The sequence below is a fragment of the Labrus mixtus genome, chromosome 4 (assembly GCF_963584025.1).
Source record: "Labrus mixtus chromosome 4, fLabMix1.1, whole genome shotgun sequence".
NCBI lineage: Eukaryota > Metazoa > Chordata > Actinopteri > Labriformes > Labridae > Labrus > Labrus mixtus.
This window is the reverse complement of record NC_083615.1, coordinates 7,540,032-7,563,497: the sequence shown is the minus strand read 5'-3', so window position 1 is coordinate 7,563,497 and position 23,466 is coordinate 7,540,032. Positions and strand designations below refer to the sequence as shown.

General features: G+C 40.0%; 2 protein-coding genes across 2 annotated transcripts; both read left to right on the top strand.

Moving 5' to 3' along the window:
- Positions 1 to 128: 128 nt before the first annotated feature.
- gtf2h1 (general transcription factor IIH, polypeptide 1) lies at positions 129 to 7,758 on the top strand. The gene is made up of 15 exons (XM_061035565.1): positions 129 to 310; positions 716 to 884; positions 998 to 1,190; positions 2,915 to 3,080; positions 3,175 to 3,268; positions 3,433 to 3,582; positions 3,660 to 3,739; positions 3,861 to 3,994; positions 4,072 to 4,159; positions 4,248 to 4,336; positions 4,785 to 4,902; positions 5,412 to 5,502; positions 6,223 to 6,338; positions 6,842 to 6,934; positions 7,016 to 7,758. The coding sequence occupies exons 2-15, from the start codon at positions 731 to 733 to the stop codon at positions 7,100 to 7,102; spliced, it is 1,653 nt and encodes a 550-aa protein (XP_060891548.1). The 5' UTR covers positions 129 to 310; positions 716 to 730; the 3' UTR covers positions 7,103 to 7,758.
- Positions 7,759 to 8,077: 319 nt separating this feature from the next.
- Positions 8,078 to 23,307, top strand: hps5 (HPS5 biogenesis of lysosomal organelles complex 2 subunit 2). The gene is made up of 23 exons (XM_061035531.1): positions 8,078 to 8,098; positions 9,559 to 9,688; positions 10,330 to 10,440; positions 11,103 to 11,167; positions 11,293 to 11,485; positions 12,456 to 12,586; positions 12,953 to 13,171; positions 13,253 to 13,324; positions 13,477 to 13,565; positions 13,830 to 14,008; positions 14,325 to 14,483; positions 14,906 to 15,065; positions 17,435 to 17,552; positions 17,985 to 18,131; positions 18,256 to 18,324; positions 18,427 to 19,013; positions 19,693 to 19,813; positions 19,905 to 20,054; positions 20,145 to 20,264; positions 21,232 to 21,345; positions 21,425 to 21,531; positions 22,137 to 22,428; positions 22,745 to 23,307. Exons 2-23 carry the CDS (start codon positions 9,581 to 9,583, stop codon positions 22,803 to 22,805), a joined length of 3,372 nt encoding a protein of 1,123 aa, XP_060891514.1. The 5' UTR covers positions 8,078 to 8,098; positions 9,559 to 9,580; the 3' UTR covers positions 22,806 to 23,307.
- The last annotated feature ends 159 nt before the right edge of the window (positions 23,308 to 23,466 follow it).

Genomic DNA, 23,466 nt, shown 5'->3' with positions numbered 1-23,466 from the left:
CGTCTCCACAAATGGGGATAAACAGCAGTGTTACAAAATTGTCGTTAACCGGAGGAAGAAAAACAAACATTTCAGTGTCTGGACTGGAACCCATTCCTTTATCGCTATTTGTATCCGCACGGACACTTTTCAGTGTACCACAGCTTAGTAGTCATGTCGGCGCTAAAGACAGAGCGTTCACCGTCAAATTAGTGAAATATCTGTACCAAACAATTTGTTCTTTTTTTTTTTTCCTCTAAGGAAAACACATGTTGAGAGTATGCGTTGAAGAAAAGCGAGGTGTTCGTTTCAGTATTGATTTATTTGAAAGGTAAAGTAAGTTTATTGCACACTTCCCCTTCCAGGCTTCTCTCTTCTTCACTGTTCACGGGAGCTAACGTAACGCAGCTTAGCTAAAGTAGACAATAATGTCAACACGGCGGAGACTTCCTTGTTTTACATCACAGACTCAGAGTTAACACAGTTTCTGCCGTTTCTCAGGTTTTAACATATGAGTGAAACGTAAGGTACTCACTTCCGTTGATGGCGTTAAAGTTAATTCTTTAGCAGCTGGTGAAGTCACATAATAAAATACATGTTCATGTGACCAAACTATTCTTTCTAATGTTTCAATTTGTATTATCTGTGAGTGTTGTTTTAATACTACTGTGAATGATCATTCTTGATGCCCAAAGACTGTTTGTTTGTTTGTTTGTTTGTTTGTTTGTCTGTCCAGTTATCTGTGTGAGCCATGGCATCACTCTCAGAGGAGGTGCTCCTGGTAGTGAAAAAGGTTCGCCAGAGGAAGCAGGATGGCACACTTTATCTGATGGCTGAACGTATAGCCTGGGGACCGGAGGGCAAAGATCGCTTCACAGTCAGCCACTTGTACGCAGACATTCGCTGTGAGTACCCGCTGACATGGAATACGTAGTGGTGGTGGTGGTGGTGGTGGTTGAATTATTGTGTGTTGGCGGTGTTTGTTTAAGTTGTACTCGTGCGTGTGTTTTCTGTACAGGCCAGAAGATAAGTCCAGACGGTAAAGCCAAAATTCAACTCCAGCTGGTCCTTCACACAGGAGACAGTAGCACATTCCACTTTGTCAACGAGAGCACGGCACTCAAAGACAGAGAGGCTGCGAAGGAACTGCTGCAGCAACTACTGCCCAAGTTCAAGAAGAAGGCCAACAAGGAACTGGAGGAGAAAAACAGGTCGAGTCTCCTTATGTTCTCACTAAGACTTTCCTTAAACTTTAGCCCTTTTCATTACGCCGCTGTAACAAAGCTCCTCGTCATTACGCTTCTAGATGTTCATACTGTGTTGATCCGCAGTGGCTTAATGTTGGAGTCCCGGTCTGTGGCTTCACATTGTGTTTACAGCGTTTTGGAAGTGTGAGAGAGCACACAGACACACACACACAGACACAGACACAGACACAGACACACACACAGACACACACAGACACACACACAGACACACACACAGACACACACAGACACACACAGACACAGACACACACAGACACACACAGACACACACACACACAGACACACACAGACACAGACACACACAGACACACACACAGACAGACACACACACACAGACACAGACACAGACACACACAGACACACACACAGACACAGACACACACAGACACAGACACACAAACACACACACACACACAGACAGACACACACACACACACACACACACACACAGACACACACACAGACACACACACAGACACGCACACACACACACACACAGACACATACACACACACAGACACACACACAGACACACACAGACACAGACAGACACACAGACACACACACAGACACACACACACAGACACGCACACACACACACACACAGACACATACACACACACAGACACACACACAGACACACACAGACACAGACAGACACACACACACACACACAGACACACACACACACACACATACACACACACAGACACACACACACACACACACAGACACAGACACACACACACACACACACACACACACACAGACACGGGCTGTTCTCCGCCTGTCCTGTCTGTCCCTCTAACGTAATTTTTGTCTGTGTGTCTAAGGCTTAATGCAACTTATTACGCCGATCTCCATTGTTTCCAAAAGCTAGGTAAACATACCGTGAAGCCCAACGTTTGCGTTCATATCCTTCATTGTACAATGCTTGAGTCAATCCCATGATCCCCATCCTGATTCAAAAGGAGACTGAACAATTGTGCATTGTATTTAAGCCTGCTTTATCTAATGAGCAAGTGGCCATCATAAAAATTTAATTGGAATCACTGTGCAGAAGATTACACACTATCCATAGTTTTCATTGAAGACACCCACACCACACATCCATTTTCACTTGAACAGCCAATGCGCATTAACAACGCCCCCCTTCTGCACCTATCGCTGACCTCAGACATCACACAGAGAAGACAACTCCACCAACTCCACCCCTCACCTCGGTTCTCTGGACTGCTTTTTTTTAAATCCTTTTAGCTTCTGTGCGTCCATGAGACTAAACAAACTTCACACTACCACACACAAACATACTCATAGAATTATTCTTCAATACACGAGTGGCATCTCAAAAGAGAGAGCGCGTGTCGGACTGGATTACTGTCATTCCATGTTCTTACCGGACAACCTGTGGCGTCTGCATATCCTTATAACCAGAATATAAGGTTCAAACATCACTGAGGTCTCGACAGTGGTATTCTGAAACCACCGCCTCTTTTATAATCGCAATTATTACTTGATTGTTTGTCATCCAATTAATTCCCAACTATTTAAAAAAATAATTAATCATGTTAGATACTCTTAACACAAAGTTTAAGCTGAGTTCAAGTTTAAGTTGTTTAAATCTAAATCACAACCTATTGATGATGTGTTTTTATTTCTTATTGTAGGATGCTTCAAGAAGATCCAGTTCTTTTTCAGTTATATAAAGATCTTGTGGTGAGTCAAGTGATAAGTGCTGACGAATTCTGGGCCAACCGGTTAGGAGACATAAACAACTCGGACCCTGCTTTATTCAACAACAAACAGGAAGTTGGTATATCAGGAGCCTTTCTGGTGAGTACATCAAGTCAGGCATAGTTAGACCATTTCATCTTTAAAACAACGTAGCATTGTCAAGGTTAACAGACTTTATCTTCATACTCTACAGGCAGACATTAGACCTCAGACAGATGGCTGCAATGGTTTGAGATATAATCTGACGGCTGACATTATTGAATCTATCTTCAGAACATACCCTGCAGGTAATCAGTTACATCTCCACTTTGAAGTTAGATCATCAATAGCAACTGAGATGATAGATGAGTGATTTTATTAAATAATGAGTTGCAATACTTTTTCCCCTGTGTCTTCTGAGCAACTGATGATCTTCATTGGTTTCCCTAAAAGTAAAATGTTTTACTTACAGTGAAGCAGAAGTACAGTGAAAATGTGCCTCATAATCTGACGGAGAAGGACTTCTGGACCCGCTTTTTCCAGTCCCATTATTTTCACAGAGACCGCATCAACACAGGAACTCAGGATATCTTCTCAGAGTGTGCCAAGCAGGATGAAAAGGGTAGCGGTTGAGTTATTTCACAGTATGCCACAAATCTGTTTTTATATACGCAAAAGCTTACAGTCGGTCTCTTGCAGGTTTAAAGTCTATGGTGATTCAAGGAGTAAAGAATCCGCTGGTCGACCTCCTGTCCTTAGAGGATAAAACATTGGACGAGGTGAGATTGGGATTATCAGCCATTAAGGGCAATACCATACTACCCCAAAATGTCTGAAGTTTTTCTTTTTCCTCTATGCCCTTGGACCTCAAGACGTTGTTTCCTTTGTTCTATGAAACAGGGTTATGGTGTTTCTGCAACTGCAGGCTCAACTTCTAATGCTAACAGGACGGTTAAAGAGAGCAGCAACGCTGCAATTATTAAACGCTTCAACCATCACAGTGCTATGGTGCTAGCAGCAGGCTCACGAAAGGGGTAAAAAATTACTTTCTCAATATGTTATCTTTTTCTCAGTGTATTAAAATGTTTGCTAACTGTATCTTACATTAAAGGGAAACGCCAACCGACCAAGCAAGTGAGACAAGCAGTACAGATGGAAACTCGAGGGATTCTGACTTCTTTCAGCCACCAGTAAAGAAGGTGTGATGACGTCGTAGCTTTCACTGAGTTTTCTTAAATATGGACATTCTCCCGTTCCAAACTCAAGTTTTTGTCCTTTTTTTCTCAGGTTAAATTACAAGAAGCCATTGAATATGAAGATCTGCAAAGGGAGAACAGACCAAAAACAGTTGCGTTAAACCTCAAAAAGTCTGACAGGTATGTTTGGTTCAATCAGAATCCGTAAAACACTTCTTGACTTGACACTTGACTTTTAAAATCTTCATAAAGAAACATTTCAGACAGCAGTGACTGAGTATTTTGAGCGTCTGTCTCCAGATTCCAGTAGTGTAGATTCATCTGTTGTGTTTGAGTCTCACTGCTTATGGGTAGTGTGCTCCCTCTTAACTGTTTGGAAATATATTGAGTATTTCATTTTATGGGTCTGATTCATTTGCTTTCAATGTTGAAGTTCCACCCAGGGCTCATAATCCAATATCTGAATGTTACTCCAGCATGTAACAGTATGAATCAAGCTGTAACCTCCAGTGTTGAGAAAGGAAGTGCAAAAAAATGTGTCCACTCTTTTCTTTTAGTACTATTGATGGAGTTTATTGTAACATGTTATAATGCTTTTGTTTTTTTAAACCTTATTGTGCTGTTTTAGGTATGCTCATGGTCCTGTGCCACTTCAGTCCCAGCAGTATTCAACAAGCCAGGATATCATCAACTCTGTCAACTGCATCCAGAATGAGATGGTCAATTACAAACCCAACCTCACTCAAGTAAGATCATGTGATTTCTCTCCCTTTAACATGTATGATTATAATCATGCCATCCCATATTCACCAGCTCGTGGACAGGTGTGCTGCTGTCTTCCCCTGAGCACACAGACTCTGTTGTGGCTCAATAATAACTAACCTACAGTATCCAATAGCTAACATTCTCAGATTAAGGTGACAAAGTCTGAATGACAAACTGGACTGTAATAAAATAAGCCCACAGGAAAAACAACACCACTTCCAATAACTGAAATATTTATTCTTCAGCTGGGTCAGAGGATTTAGATCGTGACAAATTAGGATCTCCTGATTCTCGCTCCAGTCTTGAAAATGTATCTGATATACTGAAATACAATCATGTGATTCAAGATCACATACACTTGGGTGTTAAGTTCACATTATTTTTTGCTACATGAGGAATAATGCACGGTTGAATATCTTTCAAAATGTCCAGAATATTCCGATTATTTAAATTATGGACGCTGGACTAAACTGTTGAATACTCTGTGCAGGTGTTGTCCAGTCCTGCAGCAACTTCTGCCATTGCTGCACTCTCTCCAGGAGGCGTCCTCATGCTGGCAGGAGCACAACAAGCCATAAATCGTAAGTGTGTTACTCAGTCACAAAACATGATGTGGCAAGTTGGTGCCTCGAGCACATCTGTAGAGGTAGACAGCGATTCAGATTCAATCTTGTTTTTCGTAGAGATTGGACATTAGTCAAAATCGTAGAAGGCAGGGGAATACTGGTCTTGCTCTGAAGTTCATTGAGGGGGATTATTTATACAGGTAGAAAAAAAAACATCTTGTTTTCCGTTTTAAGATTTTTCTGTAGTTATCTGCCGACTCAAGTTGAATTCAGCATGAACTAAAAAGAGCACACCTCTGCCAAAGCAAAGCGTCCAGTCTTCTATGATATGTAAATCTACAAATAAAGCAATATACCATAGGGTATATTCCTTAATTATTAACATTCATTTTTTGAAATACAGCGTTGAAATATGCTTTATTATCATGACAATATGTGCAGATATCAAAGTCTAAAATAACATCAAGATATTTGTCATCAAAAACAACTGTTATGGGAAACTATATGTTCACAAGGAAGATGTTTTACTCCTGGCCACTACTGTTTAGAAACCACCAGTGTCAAAATGTAGTCAATATTTTTACTCCTTTGTTAGTTTGAGAAGTATCCGACCAAAATGTAATTGATTTGTGACACCCAAGTTTCCTGAAAATCAGACCAGTAATAGTTAGTAAACCAGAGAACAAACTGTATGGTTACCTGGCTGCACTTTATGAGTCTTTGTTTTTCTTTCAGAGATGGTACCCACTGATGTTCAAGGAGAGTTAAAGCATCTTTATGCAGCTGCTGGAGAGTTGTTGAGACATTTCTGGTCCTGTTTCCCCGTTAACACCCCCTTTTTAGAGGAGAAGGTGACTCTTATTATTATTGGATTTAAATACGGATACATTGTTATTGGCACACTGCAATTTTGTTCCCTGTCATGACAACAGCGATTTACAAAAACAAAACAATTTGGACTTCTTATTCCTGAAAAATTGTAGCTATATGAGGACTATTTATTAAAATCAAGTAGATGCATTTATGTGGTTTAAATTAAAAGACTTGCAAATATAACAGACAGTTTATGCTGAGCACCATGTCCTTTCATGTTTTGTTTTTTGGCTTATCCCAGCATTTTGTGTGTTGTTGTTATTAACAAAACTATGGTTAATGTGTAGAATTTTGTTTTGCTTGGAGATGACCATGTGTTTACATCCTGGTTAATGCTTAAAACCCTTATTACATCTTCACTATTAAACTAAACTGGTTGTCCTTAAGCCAATTTAGTAGTAGTCAATCTTTATCACCCACTGACTTTTTTCAATTACACAATGTGTTAATCTCTTCTGAAAATGTCAAACTTTTTCTGAAGGTGATGAAAATGAAGTCAAACCTCGAGAGATTTCAGATGACCAAGCTTCGTCCTTTTCAGGAGAAGATTCAGCGTCAGTATTTAAGTACAAATGTAAGTCTCTTAGCCTTTAATGACGACATCGAGGTTGATACCAAGTGGCACAAGCACTAAACCTCTTTGACATTCCCACAGCTCACAGGGCATTTGGAGGAGATGTTGCAGACGGCCTACAACAAGTTCCACATCTGGCAAACCCGCCGCATGATGAGGAAAACCTGAGGTCTGATGTTTTGTCAGAGAGAGGACAAGAAAGACATTAACGTATTCGGACTAAAAGTCTGTGAAGACTCTCCAAACTTGAAGAGACCACAGCTGGCCTGAGGAGACGTGGTTCGCAGTGGGCCTCGTATGGATAAAGATGGATGCTGCTACATCCCCAACCGTTCAACAGAGACTTAACTGCATCTCAGTTATGAATAACTGTAATTAGTTTCTTTCTTGTTTGTTTGTTTGTTTTATTAAATGGTTGGGAGATCGCTGCAGGTTAAATGGGACTTTAAAGTGTTGTAGTATGACCAAAATTCAGATGGACGATCACAAAAGACACTCAGGACAAGAGGCTACTGTTTGATGTGCAACAGAGAGCTGCCAACATGTTTTTTCACTGTTGCACAGAGTACAGTGAGAGAGCTTGGACATGAAAAGAGCCCCCTTTTGAGCACTGGGTCCATGTGTGTGGGGGGGAAAAAAGGCAAAGTGAATAGCAATACTGTAAAGACATTTCACACTCAAGTGCATCAGTGTGTATGGCTCTTATCACACTGTCACTGGTTTGTAATGTCTGCACCCTCTGTCTGCACTGAACATACAACTGTTATAATCTGACTTAAAGTGAGAAAGCTTTTGCTAATGTCTATTAAAATTGCAGTCTCTCAAATGCCCCTCTGCTTACTTTCATTTTCACCTTTTGTAAATGCAATTATTTATCAACATGTTTTTTTTTTTAGTTTGCTGCGTTTCTTACAGCATGACTTCAGCTGATCAGGATAAAATGAGAGTTGGTTTCGCTTTTCATTAATCAGTGAAGCAGCTGTTTGGAGAAACCCTCTCGCTGCTTTCAGGAAGTGGCCTCATATCAACCGAGTGGAGCAGCCCCGACTCGCTGCCCTGGCCTCATACTCTCTGCTGACTTTTCCGTCCTGTTCAGAAGAAGGAAAAATTGCGATGTGAGTTGGAGTCAGTGGGTTGGAGACAATTCGCAAAGCGGTACCACAGGTGAGTCTGTCCGACTTTTACGTGAGTTTCACTGACAAACCTGATAAGTGGACAGAAACATCACCATCTCGCTAGTTAGCACGCTTGCTAATTTGTTATTGCAAATACACGGACTCTCGGACGAGTTTGCAGCTTTGTAAAGATCCCTCAGAATTACAATCTTTTAATAAACTGTTGCATGGATTCAGAATAAGCATTTCGGACAGTGCAATTAAATCTCAGGCGTGTAAATGTTTTACCAGCTAGTTGTTTTTTTGATAGAAACGTTAGCATTGGTGTCAGCAGACAGGTCCCGTGATGCAGGCTGCCATAGTGGAGCTCAGATTGACCCTTTCACTTGAACGCAGCGCAATAATTAAGCCGATAATATTTTAAATGAATCAAGTTGTCTGAGCCGGCTGATCGACTCTTTTTTAAAAGTGAATGACAACATTTCTTGTCAGAAACTTGGACGTCTGTGTTAACGCTTTAAGGGTCATGTCTGTTTAATATATGTAGGCTACTCTTATTTTGAAGGGCACACACATTCACAATAAATGTGTTTTTTTTCCTCATTTCATGCCACATTTTATTTCTAGTGGTGGAGCTAGACTTTCATTTTGGGATGGCATGCAGTTTAATGTGAGGCATAATTCCCCCTTTTATCGGCACTTATCATGTTAACTAATAATATTTAAGTATTTAAAGTATGTTACATCACTTCATAAAAAAATATCAACTTTGAAAAGTAACATAACAGAGTGGCAATTTTTTTTTTTTTTTTATTAAAATGAATTCAAAAATAATGTTTATTTCTAAAATATCGATGGGAAGTACTACCAAGAGGAAAAGTGCTATATTAAAATGCAAAAATCCAACACAGCTCAAATAGTTGATTTTATTGTTTTTATGAATTCCTGCCTCTGGCAAAGCAAATAGCCAATCATCGTTAAGGATTTCAGGTGGAGCTTGAAGTGTTTTACAGGTGTACAATTCTCATGACTGGTCAAAAATCATATTATATCAAGTTGTATATATGTATGGAAAATCATTGGATTGTAAATATCAAATATAGTATCATAAATATAGTATAGCAAATTGTATATCGATAGATTGTGTATTTTGAGAGATTATAAGGAACACAGGAAGTTAATTTAATAAATATTAATTATTGAGCTGTGGAAAAGGGGTAGGATTAAATAAGTTTTATACTTCTTCCTACTCCTTTTCAGGCAAATCAATTGAATATATGTAATTTGCTTTTTCTTTTTCTTTTTTTGTGAAATTATTTGAACATTGTTTTTTGTTTATTGTATTTTCGTGTTTTGCATTTTTGATATGTTTGATTTTATTTGATATGTCTGAAATAAATTGAATCAATCAATCAATTTGAGAGGGCACTGAAAGTAACAGATGGCACACAGCTCGTGCCTGAAGGTTGGTTACATGTTTTCTTTCTTGTCCGTTTTGTTCTCTCCCAGTTCTAGAGGATCACCAGTGAAGATGCCAGTTGTACCAGTTGTGCCAGATAGCTACAGTCATGTACTGGCAGAATTTGACTGCCTGGATCCACTTTTGTCTGCTCTCCGGTTAGACTCTGGTAGACTAAAGGTAGGTCGTTTTATTGATAAAATCATAGTGTTATTATGAAGGGAAAATATGTGATTTATCCTTACTTTAAATTGTTTTGGGACCTGTACCTCATACACTTGCACTAAACTTCAGTTCAAAACCTTAAGCCTGATTTAAACTTCTGCGTTATGTCTGCTGTAGTGGTCTATGTCATCGTAAACATGACATACCTCTGCGTCTGTATGACTGCGTAGCTCTGCAATACTCTGCTGAACAAACGCTAGTTGGCAGTATAATTTCTATGCTGCTTGTTTGTGTACAGGAGACCATGGTGACTGAAACCAGGCATATAATGTTGGAGTTGGAGCTAATAATTAAGCAGAAGTTGATTATATTGCAAATATTGGCTTCTGTGGCTTCTATCGTTCGTTTGAAAATGACGGCGGTACAGGAAATACGAGACTACCCACTGGACCAATCACAGGGCTTGCGGTCTGCATTGGTTCAACATGCAGTTACATTTTTGAAGAGGTCCACTTCAGGCTACGTACATAGGCTGCTGTGTAGGTACAGGGCTAAGCAAACCTATGGCGTATGCTACGGCGTAGATTCGACCCAGAACTATTTATCAGACTTTAGAAACAGATACTTTAAAGACAGATGAATGTTTTGTTTTACAGTGTACCTGTTTGGCAGTGTCAAGGAAGTGGCTAGCTTTAGGAACATCAGCAGGAGGATTGCACCTGATTCAGAGGGAGGGCTGGAAACAAAGGCTCATCCTCACTCACAAGGTAATATGTGAATGAATGCTTATTGTGTACAAATACAAGGTCAAGGTCAAGGTTTCTTCATTCGTCTCCCGAGGTAGAGATATGTCTGGGATGCTGGGAAATCGCTGCATGGACAATACATCGAAAACAACATAAAAACAGTAATTACAAATGTAAAACATTTAACTTCTCCGTGCTACAGTACACACACACTCACTCCTACAGTCACAGGCGCATGCACACTGTGCACATGTACACATGCCACTCCAGACAGTTTCAACATGTCTACAGTTATCGGTACACTGGGGGCCTCCTGGTTTTCCGTTCCTCCTCTATTTTTTGCTCATTAATGAGCTTAACTGAAAAAGGGACTAGTGAGTTTTTAAAGTGGTTGTGTTTGCACAGAGGAACCCTGAACCTTCTCCCTGAGTTCAACAAAACATATTCAGAGTGCAATACATGGGACGTGTCCGATAAAATGCCCTTGGCCTGTGTGATTGTGGCCTGCTCAAAAAGATCCTGGGGGATAAGAGGGGCACACATTCCCATGATCTTGCCTGCTGTCTTAACCAAGCTGAGGATCTGAGCTTTAGATTTTACTGACTGAACTTTAGTTGTGTGTGTGTGATTCAGTTTTGATTCATTTCTTTGTTATCTCATAACCTGTCTTGTTTTGTCTTTAGGAGGGATGCATCACTCAGGTGGCATGTTGCCCTCATGATGAAGACTTTATCGCCGTTGCAACAAGGTCTTAATCTCTCCTTAAAATAAAAAAAAAAATGCTTCATGCACATTTACCCTGAAACAAAAATGCAACCCTGGTCGTCTGGTGTGTTGCCTGTATTCTTTACTGTGTTTGCTGCTCTGCTCCAGTCAGGGTCTGGTTGTTGTATGGGAGCTGCAGCTTGAGCGACGAGGTCCTCCAGAGCGGGTCAGTGTGTCCTGGGAGCACAGGGGTCAGCCTGTTACTGCACTCTGCTGGGACACCAGCACACTCAGAGTTTTTGTCGGGGATGCAGGCGGCAAGGTGTCCTTTCTCCGTGCAGGATCCTCCAAGTTGGGCAAGGTAATTACTACCTACGGGGAAATGATTTGTTTCAAGTTCTATTGTGTAAAAATAAAATAGAGTTTAAAAGTGTAAGCACTTTCAAGACAGATTAGGGATTTTATATAGTCTCCATAATTGTTCAAATCAGCTGGCCTTAATTGAAGCCTGATGCCAGGGAAATTAATTCTATGATCCGTCTTATCTATCCAGATAATAATTACAGTCCACAAGCATAGACACATTTATGCAGCTGACTACGGATCTGTTTTTCACAAGTTTAATAAGTACTGTCTTCCTCTTCAGAGTTCAAAGACATACTATATATATATATATGGATTGAGAATTACTCAATTTAATGTGTTAAAATGTAAAACAATCAGATTGTGAAACACATCTTGAAGGGGAAGGGAGAAAAGATGTCAGCTTAACTAAGGATGCCTTTGTCTGTCAAAGCACTTGTGAACATCTGCACTTAAAGGTGCTACATAAAAGTTATTATTATGAGGCTGTTTTTCTGTGTAGTAGGTGTCACTATTAAGTAGTGACTTGGTACATTCTGCCTCATTTGGTATTTGTTTCTTTTTAAAGTAGAGGTTCCTCCTAAACTGAAATGCCCTGCCTCTCTATAAGCTTTAAAGTGATCTTAAAACATATTTTTTTCTTTAGACAATAGGTTTTAAGTAATGCAAACATCAAGTATGTTGTAGTAGATATTGTAAAAAAAAAAATATATATATATATATATATAATGCAAACCACCAGCAAAAAATATTTGATGATATGTGTTCACTAGCTTTTTTCTGAAATAGTACATGTGACATGTTTATTTATTTCATCACATAAAATAACAGAAAAGCGTTATTGTTTTTTAAAAATCTTTTATGCATTAAAGGAAGATGACTCTTTGTTCTAGTCCTCATTATTTTGCCTATTCTTATTTATATCCACGCTCGATTATGTTTTGAAATCTTTTTTAATTGTTGTGTAGGGATCAGCATTCGTCATGTTCCCTGTGCAGACCGTCACCACAGTTGACTCCAGGGTTGTTCAACTCGGTTACCAAGACGGCCGCCTGAACATATCTTCCCTGAGCCGCTGCTACCTCTGTGACACAGAGAGGTGAGTACCACCATGGCTTCATATTCTGTAGATGTCTTTTAAGGAGAGAGACTCAGGACAATCCATATTCCAGTTTTAGACAGACTAGTTTTATAGTGATTCTTAAGGATTCCTCAATCATTTTTGGAAAACAGGACTATTTGTTATGAAGTGGTTTTTGCGTATGATCCTGCACAGGATAAGTGGGTAATGAAGTTAATTAAATGTTTTTCTTTTTCAACTATTGTTACAAAGGTAACAATCGTCAGTAATTTTTCAACTAATGTGAAGAAAAATGAAATTGGGTATCAAAGCAGCTCTGTCAAAATATTTCTCTGTGGACATCTGTCATTCGGGGTGAATTTTTCCATCTTTATCTGCCTTCAGGGAGAAGTTCTGGCGAGTGGGATACAAGGAGCGGGATGGGGAGTATGGAGCTTGTTTTTTCCCTCAAAACAGGGGGTTATTAGTCGGACAGCCCCCCCTGCTGTACTGTGCCCGCCCTGGATCACGAATATGGGAGGCAACTTTTAATGGCGAGGTTCTTAGCACACATCAGTTCAAACAGCTGCTGGCCTGTCCTCCTCTACCTCTCATCACTCACAGGTACTCATTTTTCCTGCTACAAAATCTCCTTCTTAAAGGTCGAACTCCTATTTTATCTTTTGTTCCTCTGTTAACCTTCAGAAATGAGCCTCATTACAACCCAGCGCCGAAGACCCCCCAGTCCATCGCCTTCCCTAAACTTCTATATTTGGGGTAACGTTAGATAAGATTTAAATATGTATTATTTTTAGGCTTGTCACATAAATTATATTGATTCTTATTATATTGATTTTACACATGCTTTGTACTGAATTAAATGCACATGGTATCATAGTTATATAATAAAACTTGATTTGTTTGTATAGAGACCAAAACTTGCTGACCTGGACTGATTCAGCTATTTATATCTTCACACCTCAGAATGGACAAGTGCTCCTTTGGACTGAAATCAAAGGTGCAATTTCTTTATCTTCTTCTCAAAAATACCAACAGCAATAGTAGTAAAGAAAACATTTTAACAAAGAAACACACTGAAGCTTAAAATGTGTTATTATGGGTTTAAGAAAATACAATTATAGAAATCATTTCAGCAGTCCAATAATCTGTTATCATTCCTAAGATCATAATATGTGATCATTTTAGAGTTGATAATCAACACATTTAGTTTCTGTTTGGTTAACTATAAATTGATTGGAACCTGTTTTCTTTTTTTTCTAAGACTTGGTTGATATCGCAGTCTACCGAAATGAGCTCTTCTGTCTCCACGGCAGTGGACGCCTGTCCCACCTCTCCCTGTTATCCGCTGAACGATGTGTTGAACGGCTGCTCCGGAGGGAGTCCTGGTCTCTGGCTGCTGTAGTTTGCTGTATGTTCCAGCACGTCATCACCACCAGCAGGGTAAGATGGCTGGGTACTGCTGAGATAACTGACCTCAAGTCTGTGTAATATTTGCAGTCTATGGTACAGTGTAACACCAGATTCCAGTCCTATCTGGACTATTATATTTACATGTGTATGTTCTGAAAATTGAAAGGCCTGAGAACAGAAACACAAAAACTGTAGTATACCTTCAGCACAAGGGTAACAAGCCCATAAATAAGCAGGCTTTACAATCCTCAGTGGCTTGTATGACTAATGTGTACAGACCTTAGTGTCTGTGTTCTGTGTGTGCTCAGATCAACTGAACCTTTTTCATCATTCCTCTATAATTAAGGCCAGGAAATCAATTCCTATCGACCGCCTTGAACATCTCCGGTCGCAGCTCAGTTCCAGCACACACCTTGAGCTGATAGGCCAGATGGAGGAAGTCATCACTAAACTAGAGCCGCTAGACTCCGCCTCCAGCAGCCGTAGAAGTAGCATCTCCTCACATGTAAGTACTTTAACTCATCTACCAGGTAAAGCAGACCAGAGTGCCTCTATTTTTTTGTATCTATCTAACCCATTGTATGCTGTTGCTATGGATACCATTCAGTTAGTGAACAGCAGGTATCTCAGTGGTATTACAGTAAGTGGGTTGTTTGGTGAGGGAAAAACAGGTTTTAACAGTGGAACTAAAATTTTGTAAAAGTCTGCAAATATGACAAACTTTTATTGCCTCTTTTGACAACCCAAGAGAGCAGTTAATTAATAACACATGATACTTGTACATCATGGTTTTTCTTTTTTTCTTTCTGTACTGTCTTATTTAAAAGCTAAGAGTAGTTGTGAACAGCAATCCCTTTTTTAATAAATGTTTCTAATTCTACACACATGACCACTGAACGCACTCGTATTGAATATGTTCTAATCCAGGAGAGCTTCAACGTCCTGGACTGTGGAATCTACCGTGTGATCAGTCGCAGGGGAAGCCAGTCCGATGAGGAGACGAGCTCCATCATCAATCCCTCCACGTCTGAGGAGGAGCGGCTCAAAGAGTTCAGCTTTGTGCACGATGAAGATCAAGTGGATCATGGTAAGAGATCATCGACCGTCAGAAGATCAAGTACCGTCAGTAAAAAAAAAAAAAAATGGCAGCTGTCTTAAAGCAACAATATGTATTGGTGTGCAACTGCATTGTTGTAAGACACATAGCGTTACGCCTACTCTTCTTAGACAACGTGCATTTGATTACAAGCAGTGGGTGTGAAGCCGGCAAATACGATGTGACAAGCCGAGTCGACTGACATGTTAGAGGAATCTTACCAATTATGACCATGCAAGCGTCGTCAGCCCCCTGTTCGCATGTGGAGTATGCGTTGGGTGTTAAACTGTTACCGTGATATCTGTGGGCCGTGGCTACATTGGCGAGGGTAATTTATTTTACTAGTTGCAATAGGTTTGTAAGATTCCAAATGTATAAATCTAACTTGAAGATTGACAAAGAAAGAGACAACTCTTTGGCGTAAATTTGAAGACATAACTTGGGTCAGGTGACTTTCTGCACCCGGTAAAGCTGCGTAACATGAGACAAGCAATGTCACGGATAATGATACAGCCTGTCTTTACGTCACAATCTATAATGAATAATATCTGCAGAGATGTACACTCTGCTTCTTGCTCGGTCACTCGCTTTTATTCTTCTTAGCTTCATCCATCACCGTCCTCTTCCTCTTAGCCTCAGCCTATGTATCAAACAATACAGAGACAGGTTTATGTATTTTTTTAAAGATTCATTTTTGGGCTTTTTTTTGTGTGTCTTTATTTTAGAGAGACAGGACAGTGGATAGAGTCGGAAATCAGGGAGTGAGAGAGTAGGGAATGACATGCAGGAAAGAGCCACAGGTCGGATTTGAATCCTGGGCTGCCCATCTGGAAGACTACAGCTTCCATGCATGGGGCACGCACGCACTAACCACTGCGCCACAAGCGTCCCCAAGAAAAGTTTTCAAACTGATGTGTTTTAATAACAGAAGGCTTGTGTGTGAACTAGTGCTGTAAAGCTGTGCGCACTTCTCGTGAGATGACCTCAGCCCGCTACCAAAGTTACAAACTGCAGTAAACAGACGATGAGGCCGTGCTGCGGACGTGGGAGATACACCACTCTCCCTGTTGAAAGTTATTGTGCCATTAAATCGTCCTTTGAAACTACAATTTGAAGGTGGAAAAGTTACATATTGTTGCTTTAAAAGGTTGTTAAACAATTATTTTGTCCTTAGTTTAAATTTAACTTTTATTTCAACTAATAACATGATTCATAAATATTATTAAAATTTTCAAAATGATTCATATTTTTGCTTTACTGAACCTGAGACATCAAGTCAAGCAGAAAGATGATTATATGTACTTATAATAGAAATAAATCATGCAGACAGCTGCAGAGATTTCTCTTAGTAATAATATTGTTTGATAAGAGCTAAATGACTCTAACAGTCTCATCTCACTCTAAATAAAATCCTGTTTTCTAGTCTCTTGTTTACCAAAGAAATTCACCTACAGTTTGTTTCTCTCTCATTAATATGAATAGAGAAACACAGGATTCTTAAAGGTCCAATTGTGATATCTATTTATCCATACATGATGTACACAGGGTTCTGCTGCAGAGAACAGATTCAAATGTATTTTATTTATGATGTTTCCCTTTTTAAGGACATAGTGTTTTTTATCTGTTCTCAGTCAAACTTAAACTCTAGACCAGCAGACATTTATCCAATCACATGAAACCAGAAAGATACATATTAATGCTAAATTATTAATATTCATTAATGTTACTCTTCATCTTTGTTTCTTACCGTGTGTGCATGTGTGTGTGTGTGTGTAGCAAGATCAAATTCCCTCTCTGACTTTCCTGATTTCAGTGTGAAAAGAGAGTAAAATTATTTTGCACTCTTTAAAGTTACAAAAAAGTAATACACAAGAAACCTGGTGGAAAAATGCAGAAAAAAGACAATTGAGTTATCGAGCATCCAAAGATTTATCAAGACATATATGTGACAATAATTTTACTCTTTAACTTGATCTGTTTCTCATAATGATCATGTGTATACATGTTTTTATTGACCCCTCGTATGTTTGCATAAAAATGATTCTGCCGCTGATTTGAAGGAAAAGTTGAATCATTGAATGGAGTGTTGCTTTGTCATACAACTTGATTTACCTTAAAGCTTTGCAAATACAATCTTTTAATATTCAATTTCTTGTCTGTTCCATTGTATCACACACACATCCCCGTTATGTTTTGTTTGATGTGCATTATGCTGTATTTAATTTTTACATTTCTCTATAGTGGTGTCTGGCACTTTTGCTCCATCTGCTTGCACTTTGTCATCTGCCCCTCATCATTCCACCTCAGTGCTCCATCCATCTGTGTTTTTCCTCTGGCTTTTGCCCCCCATCTTTATTCAGATCCACAGAGCAGTGAGCGTTTGGAGGCTGAGCGATCTGAGCAAGGCCTGCAGTTCCACCTCCCCCTCTCATTCCGCCCCAAACCCCCTCGTATGGCACTGCAGGCTGTCAAAGACAGGTGAACATCTAGAGAACTACCAGAAAGACACGCTGAAGGCGTCCCATAGTAGAACGTATCACAGCAGCTCTTGTCATATACAGTACATGCACAAAACTGTAACCTGCAGAGATTCAGCACCAATCACACTTTGTGGATTGTACTTCTTCAATTTCTGTTCTTATAGGAGTGAAACTCCTTATAATAACTTCTCAATCAAGCGCAGCTGTGCATTTAGACAGCCTACTTCCTCTTTACAAGGAGGACCCACATCTATTTTTGAGTATTCTTAATGACCATCTGTGTAGACGCATGTGACATTTCATTTTCAACATCACATTTTCTACTGTTTGTGGTTCTGTCTGCGTCTCTGGCTGTTAAGACTGTAAAGCTATCTGATGCAATCCACTCCTGAAAGGTTGCTTTACTTTTATTTTGATTTTTTTTTCTTAGTGTTTCTAGTTTTGTTAAGAAGACAACAGAGAAGATCAACACCCTCCAGATGAACTCGGAGCTCTGGCAACGACCTGAATTTAGAGAGGGCGGACAGGCTGAAATGTCAGCTACCACAGCGCCCTACTCAGAGGAGATCGAGAATGAGTAAGTACCGATCTACCTGAAAAACTATTTCTACTGAGAACTATTTCTACAGTCCATGTGTTGATAAAAGTTATTGACTTAAAGTAAATCAGATGAAACTAGTTAATAAAATGTGTTGCCCCAGAGTTTATGATGACATGCCGAACGCAGAAGCTGACATGCAGGAACTCCGATCTGCAACAGAGAGAGCTATGTAAGTTTCCCACCACATTTTGTGAGGTTCAAACAACATGTTCCCCATATTAAACACTGTAAACTGAATTTGAATTAACGTCTTGTGTTTTCCAAACATAAGATCTCAAATCCAGGATCCCTGGGTGCTCCTGGATCCAGTCTGCCTGGGGGAAGCTCTGCTGGAGTGGCTGCCTGTGCTGGAGAGAATACTGGGACCCGTAGAGCTGGGGCTACTTGCTGTGGGTGACTCAAACGTTGATGGAGCAGGAGAGGAGAGGTGGGTTAGAGATTATCTGAACACGAGCTCAGAGCAACAAGAAGAGTCCTCCGGCATGCCAGCAGATCCAACAGAGAGCGTTACAGAGGAGAAGACAGAAGAACCGCCGCAGATCGGAGAAAAAGAGGACCTGTGTGAATCTGCTGAGAAGGGGGTCGAGGTTATAAACGGGACCACTTTTCCAGAGCCGGTGCGAGTAGTGACTCCTGAGCCCATACCTTCAGATCTCCTGGCGAACCTTACCCAGCTGGCAACGCTCTACACAGAGCTGAGCTGTTTTAGGAAGCAGGAGAATGAACAAGGTTTAGGATGCACAACTTTCCTGCGGCGCTACTTCTTCTTGCTGGACCAAGAGCGAGTGAGGAGAATGTGTCTGCTGTGTTATCAGGAGAAGCCGGAGGTGCAGAGCTCCTTCACTGAGGCCATGCTAGGTCAGAAGCTTCTCCTTAGATCAATAGATCACTTCTTCGTTTCAATTCTGGATAAAAAGAAAAAGAATAATTTGAACAAGAAAAAAAGGTCAATTTGGCTGGCACTAAATAAAAAAAGTACGAAAGTCTACAAATAAGTTAGTAAACTGTAGATATTTCACAGTTAGATTATATTTCCACTGATAAATCGAGGAAGTTTTTCCTGTTTTAAAATGAAATCGGATCCATTTCAATGACAAAACATCTCCTAACTGTTTTTTTAAATATATCATTTTCAGTCTTAAAGTATAAGTTGTTATACATTATTACCTGTTGGTTCCTTAAAACCAGATTTTTGTCAGATTCCTGACCTTAAAATAAAGTGAAGATAAAATATGGATAGGTGGTTAAATTAATAATTTGCCAAATACTTTTCTTTATAGACATTTTTACATTGAAATAAGATATGATACTCGTCTCCTAAATGGTTTTCATGACAAAAGTTGCACATCGTCTGTCTTCTCTCCAGTCCTCTGTATCCTCCAAGAACCTTTTGTTGTTCAATCTAAAGTTACAAAAAGCCTGCCGTTCCATAGAATTTGTATGCATGCGATACCTTTCTTGATCCTCTACTCATGTTAAACCTCTTCCACTTACTTGAACTTACCAAACTAAATTGACTGTTTGTCATTCTCTGTAGATCTCACTCAGTCCAGTAAGGTGGTGGAGGTTATTCAGAGAGGGGATTTGCTGAGATCACTACGAAGTCTGAGAGAGCTGCAGCCCTGGAGTGCACCTCCTCTCCTCGCTCACTTACACAGGTCTGCACACACACGTCTCTGACGGGTTCATCAAATACAAAATAGAATTGTGATGGACCTTGTGAAGTAAGTTTACTGTGATGTTATCCAGGCTGTACGAGAAACACGGGGAGGCAGCTGTGCGCTCCTTTTCCCAGTTTTATCCTGCAATAACTCCTGCTGATGTAATGACCATGGCTCAGCAGAGCCACTTCCTGGCATATCTGGACAATCTGGTCCAATCTCGGACTGAGGAGCACAGGTAAATCTTCAGTTTAATTGTCCAATAAAAGACAAGAAAGACATTGGGCTCTCCTTGAGTCCTTAATTTGACTCTGATCTCCTCCTCTAGGTTGTCATTTTTACAGTCCCTCCTTGAACCAGAATCACTGAGACAGGATTGGTTGGAGCTGGCACTAACTCATGACGCCCCTCAACACTCTGACACCCTGACTCCGGATGGACAGCCCAGGTCTGGTTCTGTTCGTGGTGAAACATGCAAAATAATGTTGATTTTTCTTTTAATCAATAACCTCAGTTAGTATTCATTTTGAGACTAATAAAAAAATAAACAAAACTAAGCTGGCATGGTTGGGAGCTTAGATAATTACCGAGCTATTGCACTATTCAGTGTGGTATCTAAGGTCCAGGAGATGATTCTTTTAGATTGGTTATCTGAATACATTGGAACCACAGGCACTCAGTTTGGCTTCAAAGCTAAGCATGGAACTGGTTTTAATATTTATGCCTTGAAAGTGGTTGTTGCGGTCTATAGAAGGAAAAATTAATCTGTCCTGATAAGATTTGTCCTTGCCGCTTAGGCTTTGGACCATGTCAAGCATCAAAAGTTTTTTATGAAACAAAGTAAAATGGTGGACCTGACAAGCAAATGCTCTACTGCATGCGTTCACACCATGTCAAGACAATTCTCTTTAGAGTATATTGCACTCCTCATTATAATGCCCCTCTGCTGGCTGAGTATCAAAATGCAAGCTTAGAGTTGCTTAATAATAATTCTGAGGATACTATTACAAAAACCTTAACGGGCTTGTGCAAGTGAACTGTTTCTCAGGCAACACTGTCCGGGGTTTTACGAGAAATGTAAAAATTGATCTGGCGACTGAAAGATTCTCAGAACTCAGACTTTAATGCTGTTACCAGTCATCCCTGTGGAGACACTGGTGAAGTATTTTTAAAGATATTTTCGAGCCATTTTTGCCTTTTTATTAAATAGGACAGCTGAAGAGAGACGGGCAATGTTGGGAGGAGAATGGGGGGTGACATGCAGTAAAGGGCAAAGGTCAGATTCGCACCCAAGGCCACTGCAGCCTCTGCACATGGGGCGACACCTGAGTCTCAATATAGATGATGATGATGATGATATTCCGCCCACAATAAGTTAACAGAATGAATTGTGAACTTGTGTGACTCTGCTGCAGGTGGCATTCCCATTGTTTCAGTTGGGGTTATGGACGCCTTCTGTCTCTTCTCATTGGTCTCCCTGCTGACTTTTCCTCCAAGCAGAAGATGGCAGAGACTTGCCGCAGTCATGGGTAATTCTAATTGTGTGGTATCAAAGGGAATTGTGGATTTACGTTTTCATACATAACCCTCTATATAATGTGTGTGCAGCTACTGGATGGGCTACCTGTACCTCTGCCGTGAGCTGCAGCATCGCGCAGACGCCTTCTCAACCATCTGTCAACTAGGTGACATCAGTCTGCTCGAGGGACCTGACGGTAATATTCGAGCAGACTTCCTTATATGGATGATGTTTGTCAGGGTTTCAACCGATCAATTAATATTTATTTGTATTGCACCAACTCATAACAAATGTTACCTCAACACACTACAAAAAGAGCACGTCTAGACTGTACTCTTATTATTCTATTATTTACAAAGACCCAACATTAATCCACCATTAGCTAAGCACTAAGCAATGTTAAGCAAAGTAGCAGTGGCATCCCTATTGATGGGCCAATCATAGCATTCTTTGTTTTGAAATAATGGGATTGGCTAGTACCAGAGTAGCCTCAACCTGTTCAGTGTGACATACCTGACAGAGCAGAAATATGTTTAAAATGACATCATGACGTAAATATTACTCAATTGCAAAGTTTCGCACAGTTCTTTAAGTGCTCTAAGGAATAATCATCCTAAATATGTATTTGTGTGAAAATCTTGTGGATAAGGAGGGGTGGTGGTGTAGTCAACTTAATGTCTCCATTCTGATTAAAGGCTTCTCATGGCGTAGAATAACATACACAAATAAGGTACTCTAAAGGTACCAGTTACAGGTACTGATATAACACAGGTATCATTATTCTATCGTGACATCTTTCAGGTGTTGAGCCCCAGACTCTAGAAGAGTGGAAGCTCTTGATCCAGTTATGTCAGCGGAGCAGCAGTGAGGTGGACTCTGAGCAGGTCACAGGGGTGAACGGCAGCGGCTTGGCAAACGGCTCAGCGGACTGCGGTGGAAAGATCAGCCCAGAGAGCCTGACCCTGATGCTGGCTCGGACAGCCGGGCCCGACCGCACCATGGCCGTCCTGGAAGAGTGTGGAGTGCAGCTGGCCCTCTCGCCACACTCCAAACTGGTGTGTGAGCTGCTGAGAGTCGCTGAGAAGAGGCAGAGGTGAGTCAGGGTATCAAACCTTTACATTTTGAGAAGGAGTATGAAATCAACAAAACATGTATGCAATCTTTTTTATTGTTGCTTATGATAACGGTAATGAGATTTTTCCATGTTAGGAAAAGTTTATGATTTTTAGATTTAATTACTCTGGAATTTTCTATTTTACTGAAACTACATCCAAGTGTTTGTTTTCCAGTGTCATTAAGAAATACGATTTTTTACGAAGTGTTTTTACTTTACCTTTTTAAAGAGCTGTACAAATACTGTTTGGTGATGCTACAGTACTTTTTAAACAGTATTTTGCTTTCTGTTTCAGAGCAATGATCCAGACGATGCTGGAGCGCTGCGATCGTTTCCTTTGGTCTCAGCACGCCTGATAAAGATCTCTGCTGTGTGTCCCGCTTCTCCCACACCAAACAAGATAACTAACACTGTATGTAGCGTCTCCTGCTGCTGATGATGCTGTGACTTAATTTATGCACTATAATCTTTGTCAAAGCTTCCAAAGGAAGAATCTAACCTTGTGAAAACAGTATTATCTTTGTAACTATACCTTCACTTTGCTTTACAAATAATATTCTAGTGTTATTTTCATGATCTAATTTTACTTGCAAATTGTATTAAAATTCACATTTATTTGCAGGTTATCATTACAAAACAGTTTTTAATGATTCAGGTCAAAAGCCTTTTTTTAATGCATGACTATAGTTACTTGAAATGTCATAACAAGTGAATGTGTTGTGAATAAAAGGCAGTAATCATGAAAGTAATAGCTGGTTAATGAATAACTGTCCCCCGTGTATTCATGTTAACACTGGTCCTTATAAAGAACACAGGACATGTATGAGGGGTCTCTTATCTAACCTGTTTTTCTTTATATCTGCACCTTTTAAACCATAATAAAAATGTTTTTTTTAGCCATTTTGTCTTTGTTTTATTTTACAAACAAAATCCATTTGCCACAAAAATCCCGGAAAACATGCATACAGTTTTGTATAACTGCTGACTGAAATAATCCCGGTACTAGAATGCGAGGCC

What these genes read in the sequence shown, in the direction of transcription:
- gtf2h1 (XM_061035565.1), top strand. Translation starts at nt 731, where the DNA reads ATGGCATCACTCTCAGAGGAGGTGCTCCTGGTAGTGAAAAAGGTTCGC. An exon ending in TTCAGCCACCAGTAAAGAAG is followed by an intron (nt 4,160 to 4,247) that starts GTGTGATGACGT and finishes TTTTTTTCTCAG; the next exon opens with GTTAAATTACAAGAAGCCAT. An exon ending in AACCTCAAAAAGTCTGACAG is followed by an intron (nt 4,337 to 4,784) that starts GTATGTTTGGTT and finishes GTGCTGTTTTAG; the next exon opens with GTATGCTCATGGTCCTGTGC.
- hps5 (XM_061035531.1), top strand. Translation starts at nt 9,581, where the DNA reads ATGCCAGTTGTACCAGTTGTGCCAGATAGCTACAGTCATGTACTGGCA. An exon ending in CCTAAACTTCTATATTTGGG is followed by an intron (nt 13,325 to 13,476) that starts GTAACGTTAGAT and finishes TTGTTTGTATAG; the next exon opens with AGACCAAAACTTGCTGACCT. An exon ending in ACTCCGGATGGACAGCCCAG is followed by an intron (nt 20,265 to 21,231) that starts GTCTGGTTCTGT and finishes ACTCTGCTGCAG; the next exon opens with GTGGCATTCCCATTGTTTCA.